The following is a 21,621-nucleotide window of genomic DNA, read 5'->3' on the forward strand; positions in this document are numbered from 1 at the left end:
CTGCCATTTGGGCCCAAGAGTGGGGCAACTGTAATCTACAAACTAGTTAACTTTTGAGAGAGGCACACAGGAAAGGTGAGGTGCTTTTATGACAAACGGTTTCCTAGAAAGAAAACAACTATTGCTCCATTGATAAGTTTAGGCAACAACGTTGTTTAATGGATGAAATGTCCTGCTCAGTTAATAATATTGAAGAGGGAGTGGTGTCTCCATTTCATCAAACTGGAAATGCTGCTTCTTGATTCATGATACTTAACCAGCATGATAAGAAACCCCTGCTTGATTAATGCATGCTTTTTCTTATTTTATCTATTAGCCCAGGAGGATACTGCCAATTTACACTGTAATCCTAAGCATGTGTACTTCCATAGGATAAATATGTTTATGGCTGCAGGTTTAATTATTTTGGCAGAAGCTTCATATAATTTGTGTGATTTCAAAACCAAGGCAGAGAGCTTGCTATCTGTTCGCACTGGGGTCATGGAGTGTTGCATGTGCTCTTATAGCAGCTGATGGAAATACAAAATTAAAGAAACACCATCTGTGCTTGGGAATGAACCATGGGGTTCCACACAGCTTCTTCCATCCATTGCTCCTCTTTTTCATGAAGCTGCCTCCTGCCCCTTTGAAGCATTGATTGGTATTATGCTGTTAACTGTAACAGTTAACTATCTTTGTAAAGATGGTGTTAGCCTTAGCTCAAGCTACTCCCCAGCTCCCAATTTTACAATGTTTGTTTTCTAGTGGAAAAAAAACACTTTTTGAAATTGTAAAGTGGAAGCATCCTTAAGAATAGATAGCCTTAGTTAAACATAAAACCAAGACTGACGCAGATGAGCTTTCATTTGTAAAACTGTAGCTAGCACATGCCTGCATGGAATTCTAATAATAACCTTAGCAGAACAAGAAGCATTTATTTATTTATTCGCTATAGTCCACAATGGTGGAGGACAGGAAGGCCTGGAGGAATGTTGTCTATGGGGTCTCAATGGGTCGGACGCGACTTCGTGACTAGCAACAACAAGTCCACCTTTTTACTTCCAAGGAACTCAAGGTAGCTTTAGTAATTCCCCTCCTCCTTTCAATTTATTCACAACAACCCTGTGCGGTGGGTTGGGCTGTGACACTGACTGGCCCAAAGTCACCTGGTGAGCCCCAAGATAGAACCCATATCTCCCGAGTCCCAGTTCCACACTCTTAGTCATGATGCTTCACTGGGTCCCTTCAGTCGAGTTATAGTCCTAGACTACCAGTTGCCAAGACTTAGTGGCACCTCATGAATGGTCTCTGAACTGTTTGAATTCTTGTTTCAGTGGAGCACATGTTTGATGATGCTATGATTAGCACTGAGCTGAAGCAGGGAGGCATTTATTGCAAAAGCTTTCATGAACTATGAAAAGTACTTCCCTCAGTGGCTGGGTGGACAGCAAGTGGAGTATGGCTTTTCAGAGGAGAACTGAAATGCAAACATAACTGCCCATTTTACAACACTATATTCAGCTTCTTGACAGGGCTCCCAAGTCAGATCTGCAGCAGGACTTCTCAATGACAAGAGAAGAAAGGGAGAGTCTTCTCCATCATATTTAATAACAATTCTCATAATTCACATACAAATGCTTATTCTGAAAAGTTGGCCCTACATTTTTTTCACTCCTTGGGGAAGTGGGAACAAACGTGCTTCTTCTATTTTTTTTTAATAAACCAATGCTCCAAATGTGCAAAACAAATTTTCAAATATTTATTTACAAAATAGGATATGAGTTTTGTTTTGACAGAGTTACAGACTCTTTCTTCAGACTCCTGTCAACCATTTCTTCTCTCCCTTTTAATTAAATAATAATTTCTTCTCAATTTTTCTGTGCTTCTTTAAATGTTGTCAGTAAAGGATCCTGTGATACATATGTGTATTTTTAAAAATACTTCCAGTAACTGACGGAAGCTGAAATGTATTTCAGCAAACGAGCTCCACAAGCATTCTGCTATGGAGTAAAGTGCAAACATTTACTATGGCAGGGCTGGCCAGACTTGCTCAATGGAAGAGCCACAGATGGTCAATGTCAGGCGTTTAAGAGCTGCAATTGGACACCTGCAGGCAGCAGCAACAGGTGGCAAGTGGCAAGCAGGTGCCCATGGCTCCCACAGCAGCAAGTGGCAAAGTGCAGTATAAACTCAAAGAGCCCCATGTGACTCCTGAGCCTCAGTTTGCCCACCCCTTTACCATGGGATAAGAATGGTTAAACCAGTCAATTTTATCTACTGACTTGCAAGATAAACCTACTTTGGGGAGATCATTTGCAATGAAAGTGGCTCAAAAAATAACAAGTCATAGAATTACTGAGTTGGAAGGGGCCAAAAGGCTATCAGTTCCAACCTCCTGCTCAGTGCAGGACACCAAGTTAAACCATTCCTCTCAGATGACTGTCCAGTTGCATCTTGAGTGCATCTAGTGTGGGAGAGCCCACAATCTCCAGTTGTTCCATGTCCTGCATTCTGGGAAGATTGAGAAGAGATCCTGTCCTTCCTTTTTGTGGTAGCGTTACATGACCTTGCGGAGTGCTATCATTTCTCCTCTCAGTCTTCTCCTCTCAGAGCTAAAAATGCCCAGTTCTTCTTCTCTCTCCTAGTAGGATTCTGTCTCCAGTCCCTGGATCATCCTTCTTGCTCTCCTTGGAAATCTTTCCAGCTTGTCTGCATCTTTCTTAAACTGTGGTGCCCAGCTTTAGACACAGTACTCCTGATGAGGACTAACCAGTGCTGAATAAAGGGTAACTAATACGTCATGAGATCTGGAAGTGATATTTCTCTTAATGCAGCCTAAACTAGCATTTGCCCTTTTTGCAGCCACATCTCACTGCTATTTATCCTGCCAGTTCTGTGTCACCTGCAAATCTGACAAGCATTCCCTGCACTTCCTTGAGCAAATCATTTATCAAAAGTGGAAGGGCCCAGGAGTGAACCCTGTGGTACCGCACTGGTTACCTCTCCCCGGTTTGAGAAGGTGCCATTGAACAGCACTCCTTGAGTTGATGCTGTCGCCAACTGTGCATCCATCTGAGAGTTGTTCCATCTAGCCCACTTCTAGCTAGTTTGCTAATATTGGGGGCACTTTGTCAAAAACTTCGCTGCAATCAAGATATATTATGTCCACAGTTTTCCCACAATACATCAGGGAGGTTACCCAATCAAAAAATGAAATCCATATTAGTCTGGCAGGATTTGATCTTGACAAATTTATGTTTGCGTCTAGTAATCACTGCATTGCTTTCCAGGTGTTTGCATACTGGCTGCTTTATAATCTGCTCCAGAATTTTCCCAGGAATTGATGTCAGACTAACTCCATAGAAGCCAGTTTCTTCTTTTTTCCCTTCTTGAAGAGAGGGACAACATTAGCCCTTTTCCAGCTATCTTGTACTTTCCCAATCCTCCTTGATTTCTCAGAAGTAATAGACAGTGGTTCTGAGAGTTCTTCAGCAGCTCCTTTATGACTCTAGGATGGAGTTCATTGGGCCCTGGAGATTTCACCTCAGAGGATCCTTGACCATTTGCCTATCAACCTTGAGCTGCCATCCTGTTCCTTCAGCTTGTACTTCCCCTTCACCAGGAAGGTAATATCTTCTTTCGGGAGAAGACTGAGCCAAAGTAGGAATCGAGCACTTCTGCCTTTTCTTTGTTATATGTCAAAGTGAATTGATCTTTTTATAAAATGTTTGAAGCTGCATTAAGCTATTAGAATAAATAATTAAACATCAATGGTCACTGAGCTTCACAAGACACTTCTTTGGGCTGAACATTAGGTTAAGTAAAAAAGCAAACAGTGAGGGAAAGTTTGGGGACATGGTAGAAATGGTGAAATTTCAGAATGAAAATCTACCCTTTTCTTTCGTGAGACTGTATATACAGGATGAGATCATGAACGTATGTGGATGGAGCCACTGTTCACACTGAGTTACTTGCTTTTCTTTACATATTCTTTATGTAAAGAAATATTTCAATTTACTTTCTGCAACCTACCTAGTTCTTCTTTTGTTCTTAATTCCTGTGTCAAAGTGTGCTCAATGGTCTACTGCATAGTAACTAATCAGTAAAACTTTCTAAATCTCTTACATGCTTCTTCTTTTTTTTTTTTAAGCTTTCCATTCCGCCACCCACGCCATTCCCTTTAAGTGCAGGGGTTTCTGCTTTGTTTGTATCTTATACTTGTTGTCATGCTTTTTAAAGTATATCCTAATTTATCCAATGGTTTTCTGCCGATGTCCTAATTTTCTCTTAATGTACATGGTTTCTTTCTGCTCACCTATGCTGTGTGCTTCTGGTATATACACTATAATCCTTTTCTTGCCTGTCCTCAATGAACCACTCAAATACCTCAAGTATAATCTGCTTCCTGTTTAGCTGTCCTCTTATCTCCATCCCTTGAAGCCAAGGAACATTTGGGGTCTAGTTTGCAAGCCTGAAATTTCTATAATGCTTAAGCATGTTTTTAACAGTTTTGTTCTTTTGATCTGCCACTCTTAGCTACAATAGTAGAAGCAAAGTGTTTGTTCCTTGGCAATCCTTTTTAAAGAAGAGAATACACAATCTTTCTGAAAACAAAAATGAATATGCAAGTAAGTGCAAAACGCAGGCATTTCCAAATCAGTCCAACAATTAATCCATGCAGTGTGATATTCTATTTTCTGGGATTCCTGGTCTACTAAGATCCACATATCCTAAACCTGGAGCTAGGCTTTTGCAAGTTGTGGTTGCTATTCCTACCACTGTAGAATCTGCCAAGAATGATCTAAAACAGGGTCCTTTTGGTTAAATTCAGAAACATTGAATTTTCTGTTTAATGCCTGGCCAGCAGTCCCCCCCCACTCCCTTTTCTTCTCCTAGCCTGTGAGAAATCCTTCTGCAGGCCTGCGAAGAAGTTGTACATAGTGTACTAAACAAGAAGATACACCTGTGTAGAGTCTGAATTCATTCATCAAAGTCTATTAGACAACAGCTCTCTTTCTTTGAACACTCCTGCTTGATCTCTTTTGGCTACAGTGGCAACATATGTAAAACCAAAACATTTTAGTTGCAAATTGTTTCTCAGAGTAGGTTTCTCTTGCAAGTTCAGTCAGTAAAGTAGGTTGGCTTAACTATTACCAATAGTAGAATGCTTGCAGCTTTTGTTGAGCCATGAGTTTGAAGAAATAAATATTTTTCAGCTTCCAGTCATCATCATCATCATCACATCATCTGGAAAGCTATGCTCTGTACTCTTTACTGAAAATGAATAGCAGTTTCTGTGCATGTGCATGTAAATTTCATTCAGTTGGGCAAATAGGGATAGTTCATATAATTTCCTAATGTAGTCTTGGGTTGCTGTTGTTATTTTTAAATATGTACAACATTTGTAGGGAAAATTCTCAAATACCTGTAAAAAACTTATGAAGAGATACTTACACACATGTATTTGGGGCCTGTAACCTTACCGGCATCTCTGACTCCCACTAACTCTTGAATCAATGTTCTTTACTGTTATGGTGCATTCTCGCTGTTTTGCCAATGCATAAGGAATTCTGATTCTCCTGCTTCTTAAAGAGCATGTCATCCTGGGTAACACAAAACTGTCTGTTCAAGAAAAGGGTCTGGGCTAGCAAATCTCTGTTCTCGCTGTTGCTCCAGGTATATCAGTACAAGGACACAAGCTTCAATAATTGTCATTAAGTATGATCTGCATTGGACAGGAGAGCCTGGAAGAATGTTGTCCATGGGGTCATGATGGGTCGGGCATGACTTTGCAACTAAACAAACAAACATGATATGCATTCACCTAATCATCTCCCTCATGTATTGCTGTGTGAACTGTATCCCACTTGCTTTCCAGCTTCCAAGAAAATGTACTCCTTGGCCCCTGAGGTTATCAGGTTTGAATCTTACATCAGAATCCTGCCTCATTCTTGTAGTTCATAGCCTGTTCCTGTTGCAGACTTAGAAAGATGCTAGCTACATGATTGGCTTGAGAGTGAAACCCAGGGGTTGGATGAACATTTAAGGTTTATCCGTTGTATTGCTCTTTGTAGTCCCCATTCCAGACCCTCATCTAGAGGACTTCCAGCTTCACTTTTCACACCATAGTAGCTTTAGTCACAGCAACCTCTCCTGTGGCCTGGATTTGGCCATTTTGAATAGGTCAGGCATCCTTTAAACACACAACACCCTGATTGGTTTCTCATCTTCCTTAGTACACAATGGGCAGTATGTTTTGATGTATCATTTCTCAACTTGTAAGGAAATGCAGCTCAAATTCTGACAAGAGACTACAGAACAGGAAAAGCAGATTGGATGTAATAGATTTTCAATTACTACTGAGATTAGTGCCATTCTGAAACTGTCACAGGCTTTTTCACAGATCCAGCCAGCAATGGACTAACCTCATGCTGGTCCCAGTGTTCCAGTTGTAATTTCTCTGCAAGATGAGATGTTGGAGTTGCCCATCTGTCCAGATCTCTTATTTCATGTCAAAGTTGCAGCTTTCTGGCCTGAGTCCTTCCTGCTCTTGTCAAGAGTATGGCGAGCCTATTTCTGCCAATCTCGTCCCAGTGCTCTACAGAGTTCCTCTAACCTCAGCCAAAAGCAGTCTATTGCAGAAGCAATGAATAAATGACAAACAGGGAAGGCTCATCTGGAGGCTGAGAGATAAGCCTCTGTTTGCATTAACCAGTTTGGAAAGGGAGTAGGCACCTGTGTGCACAGTTGTCATTTCTGTGATGTAGTTTATTTCCCCAAAATATCAGAGAAGCCGATTCACCTCATTCTGTGGGATATCTAGGAAAATGGGTAATGGTTTTTCTCCTGTCAGTTTTCTGGGGTTTTTTTTTGCTCCCAAGCTGTGTCCATCACAAGGACTATTGCAAATCTGGAATCCCATGAGGTGAAAAAAAGTAGGGTGCAATTTTTGAACCATAAAGTTCTACTAGTTGCTTCTTTATTGACAGTGATGGTCCCTTAAAGCAGATTGTTTTTCTTTAAATGAATCTTAGAATAGTCAAGTTGGAAGGGGCCAGGAAGGCCATCGAGTCCAACCCCCTGCTGTTGCAGGACACCATGTTACAACATTCCTCTCAGGTGGCTGTCCAGTTTCTTTTTTAATGTCTCTAGTGTGGAAGAGCCCACCACCTCTCTAGGCAGCTGGTTCCACTGTTGTATTGCTCAGTGAGGAAGCTTTTCCTGAAGTCCAGCCTGAATCTGGGTTGTCGCAACTTGAATTGATTATTCTGTGTCCTATACTCTGGCATCAGTAAGAAGAGATCTTGACCTTCCTCTTAGTGATAACCATTGAGCAACTTATAGGGGGATATCATGTCCCCCCTCAGTCTTCTCAAGACTGAACATGCCCATTTCCCTCAGTCTCTCCTCATAGGGCAGTGTTTCTAAACCCTGGATCATTTTTGTTGCCTCTGCAGGACCCTTTCTTATTTACCTGCATCTTTCTAAATCTTGGTGCCCAGAACTGGACACAGTATTCCAGGTGAGGTCTGGCTCACCTGTATTCCAGTATTCCAGTGAGGAGTATAGAGGAACTACTACTTCTCATGATTTGGAAGAAATACTTCTGTTAATGCATCCCAAAATGGCATTTTGCCCTTTTGGCAGCTGCATCACATTGTTGGCTCATGTTTAGCCTATTGTCCACAATTACTCCAAGATCTTTTTCTTTTTCAGTGCTAGCGAGCCACGTATTCCCCATCTTCTATCGATGCATTTGGGTTTTTTTTCCCTAGGTGGAGGACTTGGCACTTGTCCTTATTGAATTTGCTTTCATCCCAGTGTTCAAGTTGATCAAGATCACCCTGAAAAAAGACTCAAATGCACGGGCTGCCTTTTTGCCCCTGTAGGCTTTCTTGTCATAAGGCCTCCGATACAAAGGGCAGTATCCAAGATAGCACTGCTACTAAGATAAATTAAGTTGCACTCATGTAGACAACAATTATACTTGTTGCAATGGGGTTCCCTGATCTGTTAGTGCAACAACATTTAGGGTGTGATGCAGCCATCTTATTTTTCGTTAAGTAGACAAAAGCCTACTTTGATTTACATCTCTGGAAGCCTCATCCATGTCCTGTGTGGAGAGTCAGGGAAGAAAGATCACAGTTGAACTTGGGCCATGCAGTTACAGTTAGAGGGATCTCAGTCATACACACTACACAATTTTCTTTAGCACAGAAAACATTTGCATATGCACAACCACAAGCACTCTAGGCATAGTGTTTGTAGCCATCCTTGCTGTGGAGAAAATCTTGAAAAATAAGAGGGTGAGGTTTGCTAAAGGAGGTCTTAAGTTGGAGAAATGTCTGTGGTGGAACTTCATCATGGCTACTTGCCCTTCTTTGTGTTCCCCACAGTACTTCATTTAAGGATGCATTACATTCATTCAAGTGTTAAGTCTTAATCTGAGTCTTGTTCCATTGGGTATTACTAGGTGACAGTTTCATACAATCCACTTCTGCATGAACAGTTGCTCTCAGATTGGCTCACAATTCAAAGAGGAACAACCGAGGAATCACAATTCCTCCAGAAAGCATATATTAATACAGATTTCAGCACAATAACACTTAATGATTATCTGTTTAAGTATAAGCAAGGGTAATCAAAATGAAGGAAATCTAACAATAACATCTGCAAGTGGCCATCACAAAAATGATGCATTAGAAACAAAGACATGGTAAAAGAAATACAGTCAGAAACTAAAGAAGTATCTTCAGTGCAGCTCCTTTTATCTGTAAGGTGCTACTATGGCAGTATTGTTTCAAAAATCCCACAATTGCTAAAGAATATAGAAGAGCATGAACTGTCTTTACAACATGATTGAGTACTGTTCACAAATGCAGAGGATATTTTTTTAATCGTGGGAGAAATAGGAAGAGTTTGAAAGGGCATCTTTGTATTTGTAGCATGAGTATCTGGCACAAGTCTCTGTGTAATGCTCTAATTGTGAGAAAATGGGAGGACACATTACCATTTCTGTTTTCTTTTTTACCTTTTCTTCAGTCCACAGACAAAAAGCCATCATTGCTGGTGTCACTGTAGAGGTTTAACAAAAATCTGCATGTGGATGGAAATGCCACGAAGCAGATGTTGGGGGTATAGGTTTGATCCTCACCTGATTCAGTGAGGTCCTGACCTGAGTATGGGCTGCACACACTTACGCTAGAGTAAAAGACAAAGGCAGTCATCTACATAGTCTATAAATAACGATACATGTATTTGACCCTTAGGATTAAAGGAATGGAGAAATTTGTTTTATGTAACAGAACTGAATGTATCTTCCAGCCCTTCTATACAAAAAAGTCACTGCTGGTTACCCTGAAGCTTTCTTCATTTCACAGTATATTTCATGAGGCAGCTAGGGTTTTAATTAGTTTCTGCTATTGTTAAAACATTGCAAAGCAGAAATTTTATCTGCTGTTAATCACCTAGAGGTGTACTGATTTGCCTTCTGCCATCTTCTGGTATAAAGGAAACATTTATACACTAACAGACACATCCTCCTGCTCTTACATGCCTTTCAGGGGAAATATTTTTTTGTTTATCAATAGCCAAATATGCTATTAGCAAAGTTGTGTCTCACCTCCCGTGATTTCTCCTTTGGATTTTATTTTTCATTAGTTACCTTTTCATTCATGAAAGAAATAATGAACAGGTTCCTCAGAGCACAGGCAGAACATGTCATTTTAACAACAAGGTGCTATGTTTCATTCTCTTTTTCCCCCTCTTTGAGAATAAGAGGACAATGATAGCCTGCCTTTGAAAACATTCAGCTATTTATAGGCTGCGAGGTTATTGTTCAGGTGCATATGAAATGATTGATCTCCCTCTGTTGCCTTTGCATCTACTTTGCAAGTTGATGTAATTGACTGGCAAAGTGAACAGATAAGAGTAAAAGTGCACCAAAGGGCAACCAAAATGATCAAGTGGCTGGAGCAACTCTATTGCAAGGAAAGGTTACAGTGTCTGGGACTATCCAGCTTCAAGAAAAGTAAGAGGGAGATAGGATAAAAACGTACAAAATGTCATCATATTATGCCCACACTTTTCCATCTTTACTGGCTGCCAGTCCACTTTCAGCCCTGATTTAAAAAGCTGGTATTAACATTCAAAGCCCTAAATGGCTTGGGGTGAGTTTACTCAAAGCATTTTTTATTCCCATGAATATATGTTTGAGTTCAGCTATGATCTTTCTGTCCAGACCCTAAGATCATCCTTAATTGGCCTTTCCAAGAATTCCCTCCAAAGGAAGAGGACTGATGGCGGTGGTATCCTGCTTGTGGAATGTACTTCCTGGCACTCACACTGTACTCTCTCCTGGAGGAAGACTGTATTTCCCCTGGACATCTCAGCCTTTCAGTTTCTGGTTTTTTTTTTTAAAGCTGTGACTGCATTTTAAATCTTTTCATTGCAACTTGGCTTTATGTTTTTGTTGTTTTTACTTTATGCTATGGTGCATGCTAGGCTACATTTCATTGATTTAATTTTTGTAGACTGCCCAAAGTACTTCAGTTATTGTGTGGTATAGTAATGCAATAATAAATACTTATGCACGGTGTGGAGCAAGTGAATTAGCAGACATTTTAGCCTTCTCTCATGGTAAAATAACCTGGGGATATCCCGTGAAGCTGATCAGTAGGAAATTCCCAAGAGATTAAAAACAATACTTTCACACAGCACATAGTTAAACTATGTAATGTTGGCCATGTTCTTTGATGGATGTAAAAAGGGATTAGACAAATGCATAGTGAATAAAACGATCAATGTCTGCTAATAATGATGTCTATATATTATATCTGGGTATTGGAGGTAGTATAACAAGGTATACCAGTTTGCTGGGAAATGCCGGGAAGGATGCTATTGCCCTTCTGTCCAAGTTTTCTGCAGGAACTTGATTGGCCACTGTGTATACAAAATACTGGACTAGATAGCCATTTGAGGTGACCTAGCACTGCTTAACTTTGAACTGACCTAGTGCTGCTCTTAAGGTCTTACCCATCTTTCAACTGCAATGTATTTTAATTTTATTTCTTGTTTGTTTTTAATTTCAGGGAATGGAACATTGATTGGAGCATCTGCAAATGTTGTCTGTGCTGGAATTGCAGAACAACATGGCTATGGATTCACCTTCATGGAATTTTTCAGGTAGATTTTAAAATGAATTTGTTTGTGGTTTTATGAAAGTAAATGTTAATTTGTGATATAAACCAAAATGAACTGAGGAGACGGTTCATGTAGTATTTAAAAGTGAAGGAATGCTGATGGAATACGACTCCTGTTTCAGTGGCACAAATGAAATCTTGCTGGAATTGCAGCCAGCAGCACTGTTTTCAAATTAAAATGGATTAAATTCAGGCATGAAATAGCCTCAGATGTGTATGTTTACATTGTTTACAAATATAAACTTAGTTCAAGCTCTCACAGTTATGTGATGATAGAAATACTAATTCTGTGATGAGAAGTTCCAGAATATTGGCTGCACAAACACTTGTTAAAAATTATCAGCAACTGCACTAAACTACATTTCCCAAGTTCTTTGTGGAAATGCCAAGATAATTGCACCAGTGAAACTGAGATTAGGTCAAAAGTATATGTTTCTCCTGCTGAGGAACCAAGACCTGAATCCAAAGAGTTAATTTGCTTTTTTCATTGGAATTTCTTATACCTTTGAACAGCCAGTTCTGCCATCTCACAAACTATGTTTGAAATTTTGATCAGTATATCATGTGGCCTAGGAGAGGTTTGAGAAAAACAAACTGAATGCCCTCTTGGGCTTACTGAACTACTTCAACTGTGTTTTGGAGCCTAATCAGAGATAAGAAATTTGTGGTAAGTGCCTAGTGAGGATTCAGATTCCATGCTCCTTTGCTTATGGGCTACAATGCTATATCCAGTGTTAGTCTAACTTAAGCCCTATTCATTTCTATGGTACACTGGGACATTTTCTGTCTATAACTAATATGTTGATAGATATTCCAGCAGAAGGTTTCATGCATGTTTCTTTTTCTAGTCACTTCTCTGACAACACACACACACACACACAAAGACAAACTTGAGCAGCAGCAGAAAATTTCAGAATACTTTAAAGAGTCTTCTATAACACCTGAAAGATGAAGCATTTCTTTTGCATGAGCTCCATGAACTGCATGATGTGGCCTTTTTCCTCTAACCTGGCAAATGATGTCAGAATTTAAACCAGTACCTACACTGAGAAGGGCTATGATATAAAAGTAAATTCTCTTATCAGAACTTTACTGCATTGCTATTATTGGTCTTTAATTTTTAGGAGACCATTTAATAGACCTAATACTTTTTATTTAACCAATGCCTTGATTAATATGTTGCTTTAAATGCCATAACGAAGGCATTTCGATTGGATATGATGTAACATTTCCCTCTGTGGGATTGTTTTTAGCGGGCTCTTCCTGAAAAATTCTGTGGACAATCCCTTTTGATATAACCTTTCCCCATGTGTGCCTCCATGACAGTATTTCCACAGGCACCCCCATGGAGAAAAGACATTATGTCAGAAGAGGCAGCCTCTCTCCGGTGATTCCTGGGGTAAACATGTTTGTGTTAAATGCTGCATAGTCAAGCAGTAAAGGTCATGTGGATCATTATGTTGATGTGCCTTTGTTCATAATCATGAACAAGAGAGAGAAAACATGGTCTGTTGAAAGAGAAGCAGCACAATGCCTTTGAACTGAAGCAGCTCAGTCCAGACCCAGTTCTGGGGCTCCAAACTTCTGTTTGCATGTGACATTCAGATTGCTTTTTTTAAAAAGCCAATTGCACCAACCTGGGCATGTGTGTATGAAAATTAGTGGAATCAGAGTAGATGTGGAGTGGGAAAGTGGTAGTTTCCTGCTGTGCTCCAGCTCTGAGAATACTCCCTCATCTGAAACTAATATTTGTTTTAGGAGGAATGTCCTCACTGGCATTAATGGTGAATTTGTTACCAAAGTAAATGCATATTTCGACCCTTCTTCTGGTTAAAACATGCAGAAGAGGGCATCATTAGTTTCACATTAAGTGCATTTCAAGAGCTGATGATGTTAATGATGCAGGGTTTAGTATGAATTAATATTAAGCAAAATGAATATATGTGGGCCATCTTTCCTGAACTTGTCACCACTAACAAAAGGCTTTCCATTGCTGCTTAAGCCATTAACTTGCACAATTCTTGTGCTACTAGGAAAAGTAAATATGCAGAAGCCTATGTTTAGATAATATCTTATAAAATAAACTGCTTGAGAGTTTGCACATGAAAAAATACATAAAATGTTTTATTCTTAGAATGGAACAAAGTATACTTGATTTAGGAATGAAATAAGGTGAAGTTAAATATGACAATAACAGTGTAAATATTTTTAGTAGATAATCTTGTGCAATTTCAACATTATACATTCATTGAAATGACTCGCCAGCCATTCACATGTTCTTCCTTGAAAGGAAGAATATAGTGAGAAAGAGTCTAGCCTTACTTTGTTTTCAAATACAGTGCCCTCCTTTCAATTCTTCCTTGGTTTTGGGGCTGGGAGAGAACCTTAACAACTATGGGTCAGTTACACTCAGGGGAGGGATGCTTTGAGCATGAAGTAACTCTGTGCTGGGGTTCACATGAGCACTGCTCTTGTGCCACCGGTGATCTGCCTAATTACCCTTGTCAAGCGTGGGTTGCCATGTTGTCCAAACCTGGTGAAGTGGGTGCTAAGGGTAGCCTACCAATTACCCTAGAACCACCGGCTTGCTGTAATGTCCTGAGGTGGTTTGGAAGCGTCCCCTGCCATGCACCTTGTTGGGTTTGGACACATGGCAACCTGCAGGCCATGAGGATTCTTAGGCAAATCACATGACCAGCACTTCTAGGGGCAGAGCAATGAAGGCACAGTGGCTCCTCTCTCCCCATGATCATGTGCAGCTGCTCTTTTAGTGGCGTGGATGATGAGTAAGAAAGGTCCTTAGTATGAAAAATACTAACTTTATCCAAACTATCAATTTCAATATATTAAAGAGTCAACACAGAGGAGAGGAAGGAAAAGGTTACACTTGATAATGATGACGATGTCTGTAGACATTTATAGGTAGAAATTCTCTCCTTGGAATACTCGCCTTACTGAGGCCAAGCCACACAGTTATACATAGATCCCATTTCTGAGATGATGCACATAGAATTCTGCTGTTCGATTTCCCGTTTATTCTCCTGGAAAGATGTTAGTCTGAGGCCACAGTCCTGTGCAAGATGGAAAAAGGGCTTACAGCTCCCAGCTGAGCCATGTTGGAAATCATAGGCCCTTTGCTGTCTAAACTTGAACAGGGTTGTGCCCTAGGTCTTCCTAATTTAGTGTTTAATCAATGTGTAGCAGTATCTAAAATCTGACTTCTATTCTGACTTATTGTGTTAAAATACATTGTAATAACAAAGTTAAAGAGACAGATGACATCAACATGATTTCTTTTTTATATTTGGTGTTGATAGAAATATCCAGTACATTATTGCCTCTGAGAAGCAATAAAGCACTTTATTCCCATTATTTTTAAGTATTAGGTATATTCCTCACAGAAACAAGAGACAGAAGAAAATATACATCAGAATTTTTTCTTTATAAGGAGTTTTCATATCTTACTTCTCTAATTTGAAGCTGCTAACATCAAGATAAAAGACATAAATATGTAAACACAAAACGCAGTGAAGACATAGCAGCCAAGCATCCGACAACAATACAGGAAACTGCAAACAGTGGAAATAAGAGAGCTAGTGATGGGCAATCAATGAAGCCTGTGGTCAAAGGCAGAGCCCTGTCAAACCAAAAGCAGTTTTTCAGGACCCCCAGCCTGGGACCACAAGCGGCAAGTGGGTCGCTGCAGGAGAGGCAAGGGCCAGGGCACGGCCGCCCACCACCACTGGGAAGACATGGCGGCAGGTGATTGTTGTTGGGGACTCCCTGCTGAGGGGCACTGAGGTGGCAGTGTGTCAGCCTGACCTGGACACAAGGGAGGTTTGCTGCCTGCCGGGCGCACACATCTGGCATGTGAAGGATAGAGTGCAGCGTCTTGTTCGCTCTGGGGGTCACCAGCTGCTCCTGGTGATCCATGTGGGCGCAAACAATGTAGCCAGGGGGGTGTGGTTGGGATCACCAGGGACTTCGAGGCCTTGGCGAAGAAACTTAGGGAGCTAAAGGCCCAAGTGGCCTTCTCGTCGATCTTACCAGTCCGGGGATTTGGGCCATGCAGGGACAGGAGGGTCTCCGAGGTGAACGACTGGCTTAGAGTGTGGTGCCAGAAGGAACGCTTCAGGTTCCTCAACCACGGCACTCGGTTTCTTGCCAATGGACTTCTGGCAAGGGACGGGTTATACCTCATGAGGATGGGGAAAAGGTCCTTTGAAGATGATCTAGTGAGCTTCATCCGGAAGACTTTGAACTGAGCCGGGGGGGGGCGGCATTCAGGCCCCCCAGAAACGTGTCTGCACTGGACAAGTGTGGGGAGAGGATCAGGGCTCTGGGAGCAGGGTTTTAGAGGTACTTCAGGGACTGACAGGACTCCTACAGAGAGGGGCCAGGTATCAGAGAGGATGGGAGGAAGGAGGAGGCTGGGAATTCCAAGGAAAGGAAGCGGTGGGAAGGAGTTGAGGTGCATGTACACCAATGCTAGGAGCATGGGTAATAAGCAGGAAAAGCTTGAAGCTCTCCTGGGAATAGGAGGGTATGGCCTGGTGGGAATCACAGAAACTTGGTGGATGAAAGGCAAGTCTGGAATGTATACATAGAGGGGTATCACCTTTTTAGAAAGGACAGGAAGGGAAAGAAGGGTGGGGGCGTGGCTTTATACATCAGGGAAGGGATAGGATGCAGTGAGATAGAATGCCGCACAGATGGGGATTTGGCAGAGGCAGTCTGGGTGAAACTTAGGGGTTTTGACAGGGAAAGAGACCTGACAGTGGGGGTATGTTGTCGCTTTCCAGGTCAACTTGAGACCCTGGATGATGGCCTGACAGACCAGATTCTAAGGCTATCTCAGGGGAGAGACACAGTAATTATGGTAGATTTCAATCTCCTGGATATTAGTTGGGAGACTCTCTTGGCAGTGACAGCCAGGTCACGTCGCTTCCTAGAAGCTATAGAGGGAGGGTTTTTCACACAGAGGGTCCGAGAGGTGACGAGGGGGGGAAACATCCTTGACTTGGTCTTGACCAATAGAGAGGAGCTGATAGATGAAGTACAGATTAGGGGAGCTCTGGATGCGAATGATCAGTCCATCCTTTGCTTTGAGGTCAGGGGACTGGGGACATGCAGCAGGTTGAGCACTAGAGGCTGGGACTCCAACTGAAGGCCAGACTGGGGAAAGTCTCCTGGGATAGGTTACTGGAAGGTAAGCGAGTTGAGGAGGGGTGGATGGCACTCAGAAGGGAGGTTTTGGAGGCTCAAGCCTTGATGATACCTCTAATAATAAGGTGGGGAGGTGGAGGAGAGCGCCTCCATGGATGCGAAAGGAGGTGGTTAGAGGGATTAGATGAAAGAGGAACCTCCATAGGAAATGGGTACTGGGGCAAATAGACAAAAGGGTATACCAGGAGGAGGAGGCCCACTGCAGAAGGATTCTTCGCAAGACTAAGACTGATTATGAGCTGAGACTTGCCAAGAATATCAAGAGCAACAAAAAGGGCTTCTTTCAGCATGTAAATAGGAAGAGGAAGGGGAGACAAGTGGTGGGACCACTAAATAAGGAGGAAGGAGATCCAGTGACTGATATGAGGAAACAGGCACAGATGTTAAATGACTATTTTGCCTCTGTGTTCTCCCCAAAGCTGGACGGGGGAGATCCGCATAAGAGATTAGATGAGATCGGGGACTTAGGGGCACAGATTAGAGTCACCCCCCTAGAAGTCAAGGGACTCCTCAGGACATTGGACATTACAAAGGCATCAAGCCCTGACGGGCTACACCCGAGAGTACTTAGAGATTTGGCAGGGGTTTTCTTATGCCCTCTGGCCTCCATTTTTGAGGTCTCATGGAGAATGGGTGAAGTTCCAGAGGACTTGGAGGGTGGCATCAGTGGTCCCAATTTTCAAAAAGGGTAGTAGAAGGGACATGGGGAATTACAGACCTGTTAGCCTTATGTCCATTGTAGGAAAAACAATGGAAAGGCTCATAATAGAGAGAGATCTAGCATCACTAGATCTCTCTCTATTATGAGCCTTTCCATTGTTTTTCCTACAATGGAAAGGCTCATAATAGAGAGAGATCTAGTGATGCTAGATAGGGAAGGGAGGCTGACAGCCACACAACACAGCTTCCGCAAAAACAGGTCCTGCCAGACAAACCTTGTGGAATTCTATGGCAAGGTTTTTGAGATGGCTAGATGGAGGGGATGCAGTGGATGTGGTTTTCCTGGATTTCAGCAAGGCCTTTGACAAAGTGCCCCATGATATCCTGGTGGAGAAAATGAGAAGTTTTGGGATACACCAAAGCATTGTCTGGTGGATTAGGGCATGATTGACTGACTGAAAGCAGAAGGTAACCATTAGTGGGGAATCATCGGGATGGCGGCCAGTGACAAGCGGGGTCCCCCAGGGCTCTGTCCTTGGGCTGATCCTGTTTAATCTTTTCATAAATGACATGGAAGAAGGGGTGAACAGTCTGCTGATCAAATTCGCAGACGATACTAAAACGGGAGCAGTGGCTACAACTGAGGAGCAGGTACTCCTGATCCAAAAGGATCTGGACAGACTATGGAAGTGGGCAGGAGACAACAGGATGGCGTTCAATGTGGACAAGTGCAAGGTCTTGCTTTTGAGGCATAGGAATAGCTGTCATAAGTACAGGTTAGGGGACAAGTGGCTGGAGAGCAGCACTTGTGAAAGGGACCTCGGGGTACTGGTTGATTGCAGGCTAAACATGAGTCAGCAGTGTGATGCAGTGGTCAAGAAGACGAACACCACCCTTGGTTGCATAGCCAGAAGTGTGGCTTCTAGATCGAGAGAGGTATTGCTACCACTCTATATGACTCTGGTGCACCCGCAACTGGAGTAGTGTGCTCAGTTTTGGGCCCCTCATTACAGAAAGGATATAGCCAGGTTAGAGTCAGTGCAGCGTACTGCCACAAGGCTGGTGGCTGGTTTGCAGGGGATGGGGTATGAGGCGAGACTGAGGGAACTGGGTCTCTTCAGCCTGGAGAAGAGGAGACTCAGAGGGGATATGTTGGAGATATACAGGTATGTGAGGGGATGTCACATGGAGATGGGTAGAGATCTGTTCTCCCCTGCAGAGGAAGGCAGGACGCGCTCCAATGGAGCAAAGCTCAGGGAGCCAAGGTTCCATTTGAATGCCAGGAAGCACTTCCTGACAGTTAGGACCCCGAGGGTGTGGAATGGGCTTCCACGAGAGGTCGTTGAGGCCCCATCGGTGAGGGTGTTCAAAGACAGGCTGGACATGCACATGGTGGGCATGTTGTGAGCAGAGCTGGTTGGAGCCGGGGGTCAGACTAGATAGCCCGGGAGGCCCCTTCTGACTTGCTCTGTTTCTATCTTTCTATGTATTGGTGGAATGCTCTCAGATCTCTTGCAGTAGGGAATTTCAGAGAGAGTATGTCATAATTGAGCAAGCACTGCTCATGTATTCCTGCCAACTGCTTCTCAGGATGGCCAAATGTCCTGCTTTACAGAGGACAGTCCTCCATTTTGGTCAGCTGGAAGAAAATGGCCCCCTATATGAAGATGTTCTGGCTTTGAAGACATGTATTTTCTACCTCAGTTTCAAAGAAAAAGGGGCAGAACAGTAGAGTCTAGATGTTGTCCATCAATGTTTAAGACAACAGAGATAGGTTACTTAAGCAGTCTACTCCACTATGATGAAATATATTGCAGTTTTATTTAAATTAGTTATTCTTACTCAATTTGCATATGCAAAAATTATGGACATTAGCAAGGTCTTTTGTTGTCTTTGGTGATGCTTTTCCTCTTGCTTGACAATGTGCAAGGGGCTGCCCTTGGGGTAGCGGGGAATACAAGAGCTTCTCTCTTCATCACCTCATAATCAGCAGGAGGAGACATCTCCTTAGGTATCCTGGTTCCAGTCCTTTCTAGGGCTTTATAGGTGAAAACCCATTGTTTTCATACTGATGAAGAAGAGGCATCACCTTCATCCACAGTCCCACTGTGCCATTTTTCAAAGCTATTCTTACAGGTAGAATGTTACAGTCAGTGATGAAACCAAAGCATAAGTCCTCAGGTGAACCCCACCTTCCCCAGGAAAGGTGCAGTTGGCACATCAGCAGAAGCTAGGCCAAAGGGGACTTCTGGCCACGTTTGTTGAGGTCTGAAAGCAAGGAGTGCTTCCGAGTGGTGAGCATTTTCAAGGAGAGTGTTGCCTCACTGAAGGCCCCTAAGTGGAAGGAGGCCTTCCCAAGCAGGAGCATTTCTGTCTTATCTCAGTTAGGGGGTTCTTATGACTGTGCTGCAGTTCATTAAAAATAGAGTGTGAATAACGTCAAAAACATGCCAATCCAGTCTGTAGAATAACGTCAAAAACATGCCAATCCAGTCTGTAGGTAGTTGGTCTGCAGGGTACCAAGAATGATTGAACTTGTTTTATATTGCACTCTAAAACTTTTATAGAGATTTAGCAAGTATATGCTGCATTGTATCCAGAGCCAGCTTTTCTGCTGGTACAAGTTGTCTCTTGGCAGAATGGTCAGGGGTTAATTTCTGGTTATTCTCCCTTTGTTCTACAGTCCATTCTGTATCCCTCATATCTGCCACAGTGGGTCTTCCCTAACCCTCTGGTGCAGACTTAGACAGTTGCAGAAAATTGCCCCCTGTATTTTGATAGAGTAACCAGCATAAGACTCAACCCATTGCATGAAACAAATAAGTCAAGACAGATGTGACGTCAAATCTTATGTAATGGGCGCTATGATAGTGCAATATATCTCAGCTATCAGAATCATAGGGTTCAAGGGGAACTCTAAGATCATTAATTTGACTTCTTCCAAGTACAGTATCCTTGTTAGGTGCATGATGAGCCTCTGATTAAAAACCTCTACCAAAGAGGCGTGCATGCCTTCCAAGACAGCCTGTTCCACTGTTGAAGTGTCTGTAAGAACAGCTTGTAGAACAGTCTACATTGTATTAATTCGGAACAATTGGTTCACTTACAACCCTAACTGAAAGCAATATTTGCTTCATTATCTATGTAATGGCCCTTCATGGAGTTGAAGACATCTCTCTTGTAAGGGTCATTTCTCCAGGTTAAACATACTGCATTCAGTCAACATTTTGCCATGGAGCATGTCCTCCACACCTTTGTCATGGTCCTCTGACAAGTTCCATTTTCTCACTACTTTTCTTGTATTCCAGTGCCCAGAGCTGGACACAGTATTCCATGTGAAGTCTGACCAAAGAAAAATAGAACAGTGCAGTTTGTTCTTCAGATCTGGATACTAAACATCTGTTGTTGTGATTTAAATTTGCATCTGTCTCTTAAGCTGTCCTGTTGTTTTAGGTAGTCATCTGTGAAAGCCATTTGATCCTTTTTAGAAGTGTTGCTATCAAGCCACAGGCCACTTATCCTTTAATAGTGTGCCAGGTTATGTAGATATTTGTGCGATTTGATAGCTAAGCATATTTTCCACAGTCTGGGTCCTTGTACATATTTACTATTATTCTGCATACATACAAGTCCTTGCAGAGCTGAGATCTTGGGCACCTAATTTTATTTCTTAAATATTAAATGTTCTATTTTAGAACTGTTTGATTAGAAAAAGATAATTTATGGATTTTGTGTGTGTCAGAAATCAATTTCTTTTGAATACAATAAAAGCTTTTTATGAGGAATGTATTTACTGTGAATATGCCAATACTTGTTAGAAGATATACTGCATATAGAAATCTATTCAAAGGAAAATAACTGTTTTTATACACTCCCACTGTGTTTATATTTTACGTATATGCAAATCTGTCAAAAATCTGATTAATCAGATGATCATATGATATTGGAGGTGTCTGAAACCCTCAGTGCCTGGGAATAAGGTGTATTTGTTAAAAGGCCTCCTGCTGTGAATCATAAGCCTTTTCTTTCTTCTGCGCCACTTTCTTAGCTTGGAACAAGTTTCTCCAGAGAAAAAGCTGGGAATGTAAACTGGGATCAAAGAGAAAAACTTGCTTTTATCAAATGGAAGCGGGGAGAAAAATGATTTATTTCGGTGACCAGGTAACTGACTGCTTCTGTAATATGGGATGAATTCTCCTAAGATCATTTACCAGAGCACATGACAAAAGATAAATAGTCTGGATTTCAATATAATAAATACAAAGTGAAGAAAATCAGAAAGAACTTGTTACACAAAGAAGTTAAAATCAAAGAAAAGTTTCATAATGGAGTTTTTATAGACCAAAGATGCCACCTAAATGAGGGGACAGCCTTTCAGCAGCCAGTAAATGGTGGTTTAAAATCCCTACATTTGCAGCTCAAAAGTATTTTTTTTCAGGTGCCATCATTCTGTTTTTAGCTGTTGTGTGTTCTCAGACTTGTTGATCACTGTAGGCCACTGAGCAGCCAGCTCATTGAACATTATGCTGGCATTGTTGATGTCCTCTTCTTCCTT

The 21,621-nt window shown here is 41.9% G+C and overlaps 1 protein-coding gene across 1 annotated transcript in view; it reads left to right on the plus strand.

The window, feature by feature from the left end:
* OCA2 (OCA2 melanosomal transmembrane protein) overlaps positions 1–21,621 on the plus strand; it is a 181,797-nt gene that overhangs the window by 133,622 nt on the left and 26,554 nt on the right. Inside the window, exon 22 of the mRNA XM_044449808.1 lies at positions 11,070–11,163. Within this exon, the coding sequence (XP_044305743.1) occupies positions 11,070–11,163 (94 nt within the window). The remainder of the gene's footprint in view (positions 1–11,069; positions 11,164–21,621) is intronic.

The sequence above is a fragment of the Varanus komodoensis genome, unplaced genomic scaffold (assembly GCF_004798865.1).
Source record: "Varanus komodoensis strain SLA01 unplaced genomic scaffold, ASM479886v1 scaffold1, whole genome shotgun sequence".
Lineage (NCBI taxonomy): Eukaryota > Metazoa > Chordata > Lepidosauria > Squamata > Varanidae > Varanus > Varanus komodoensis.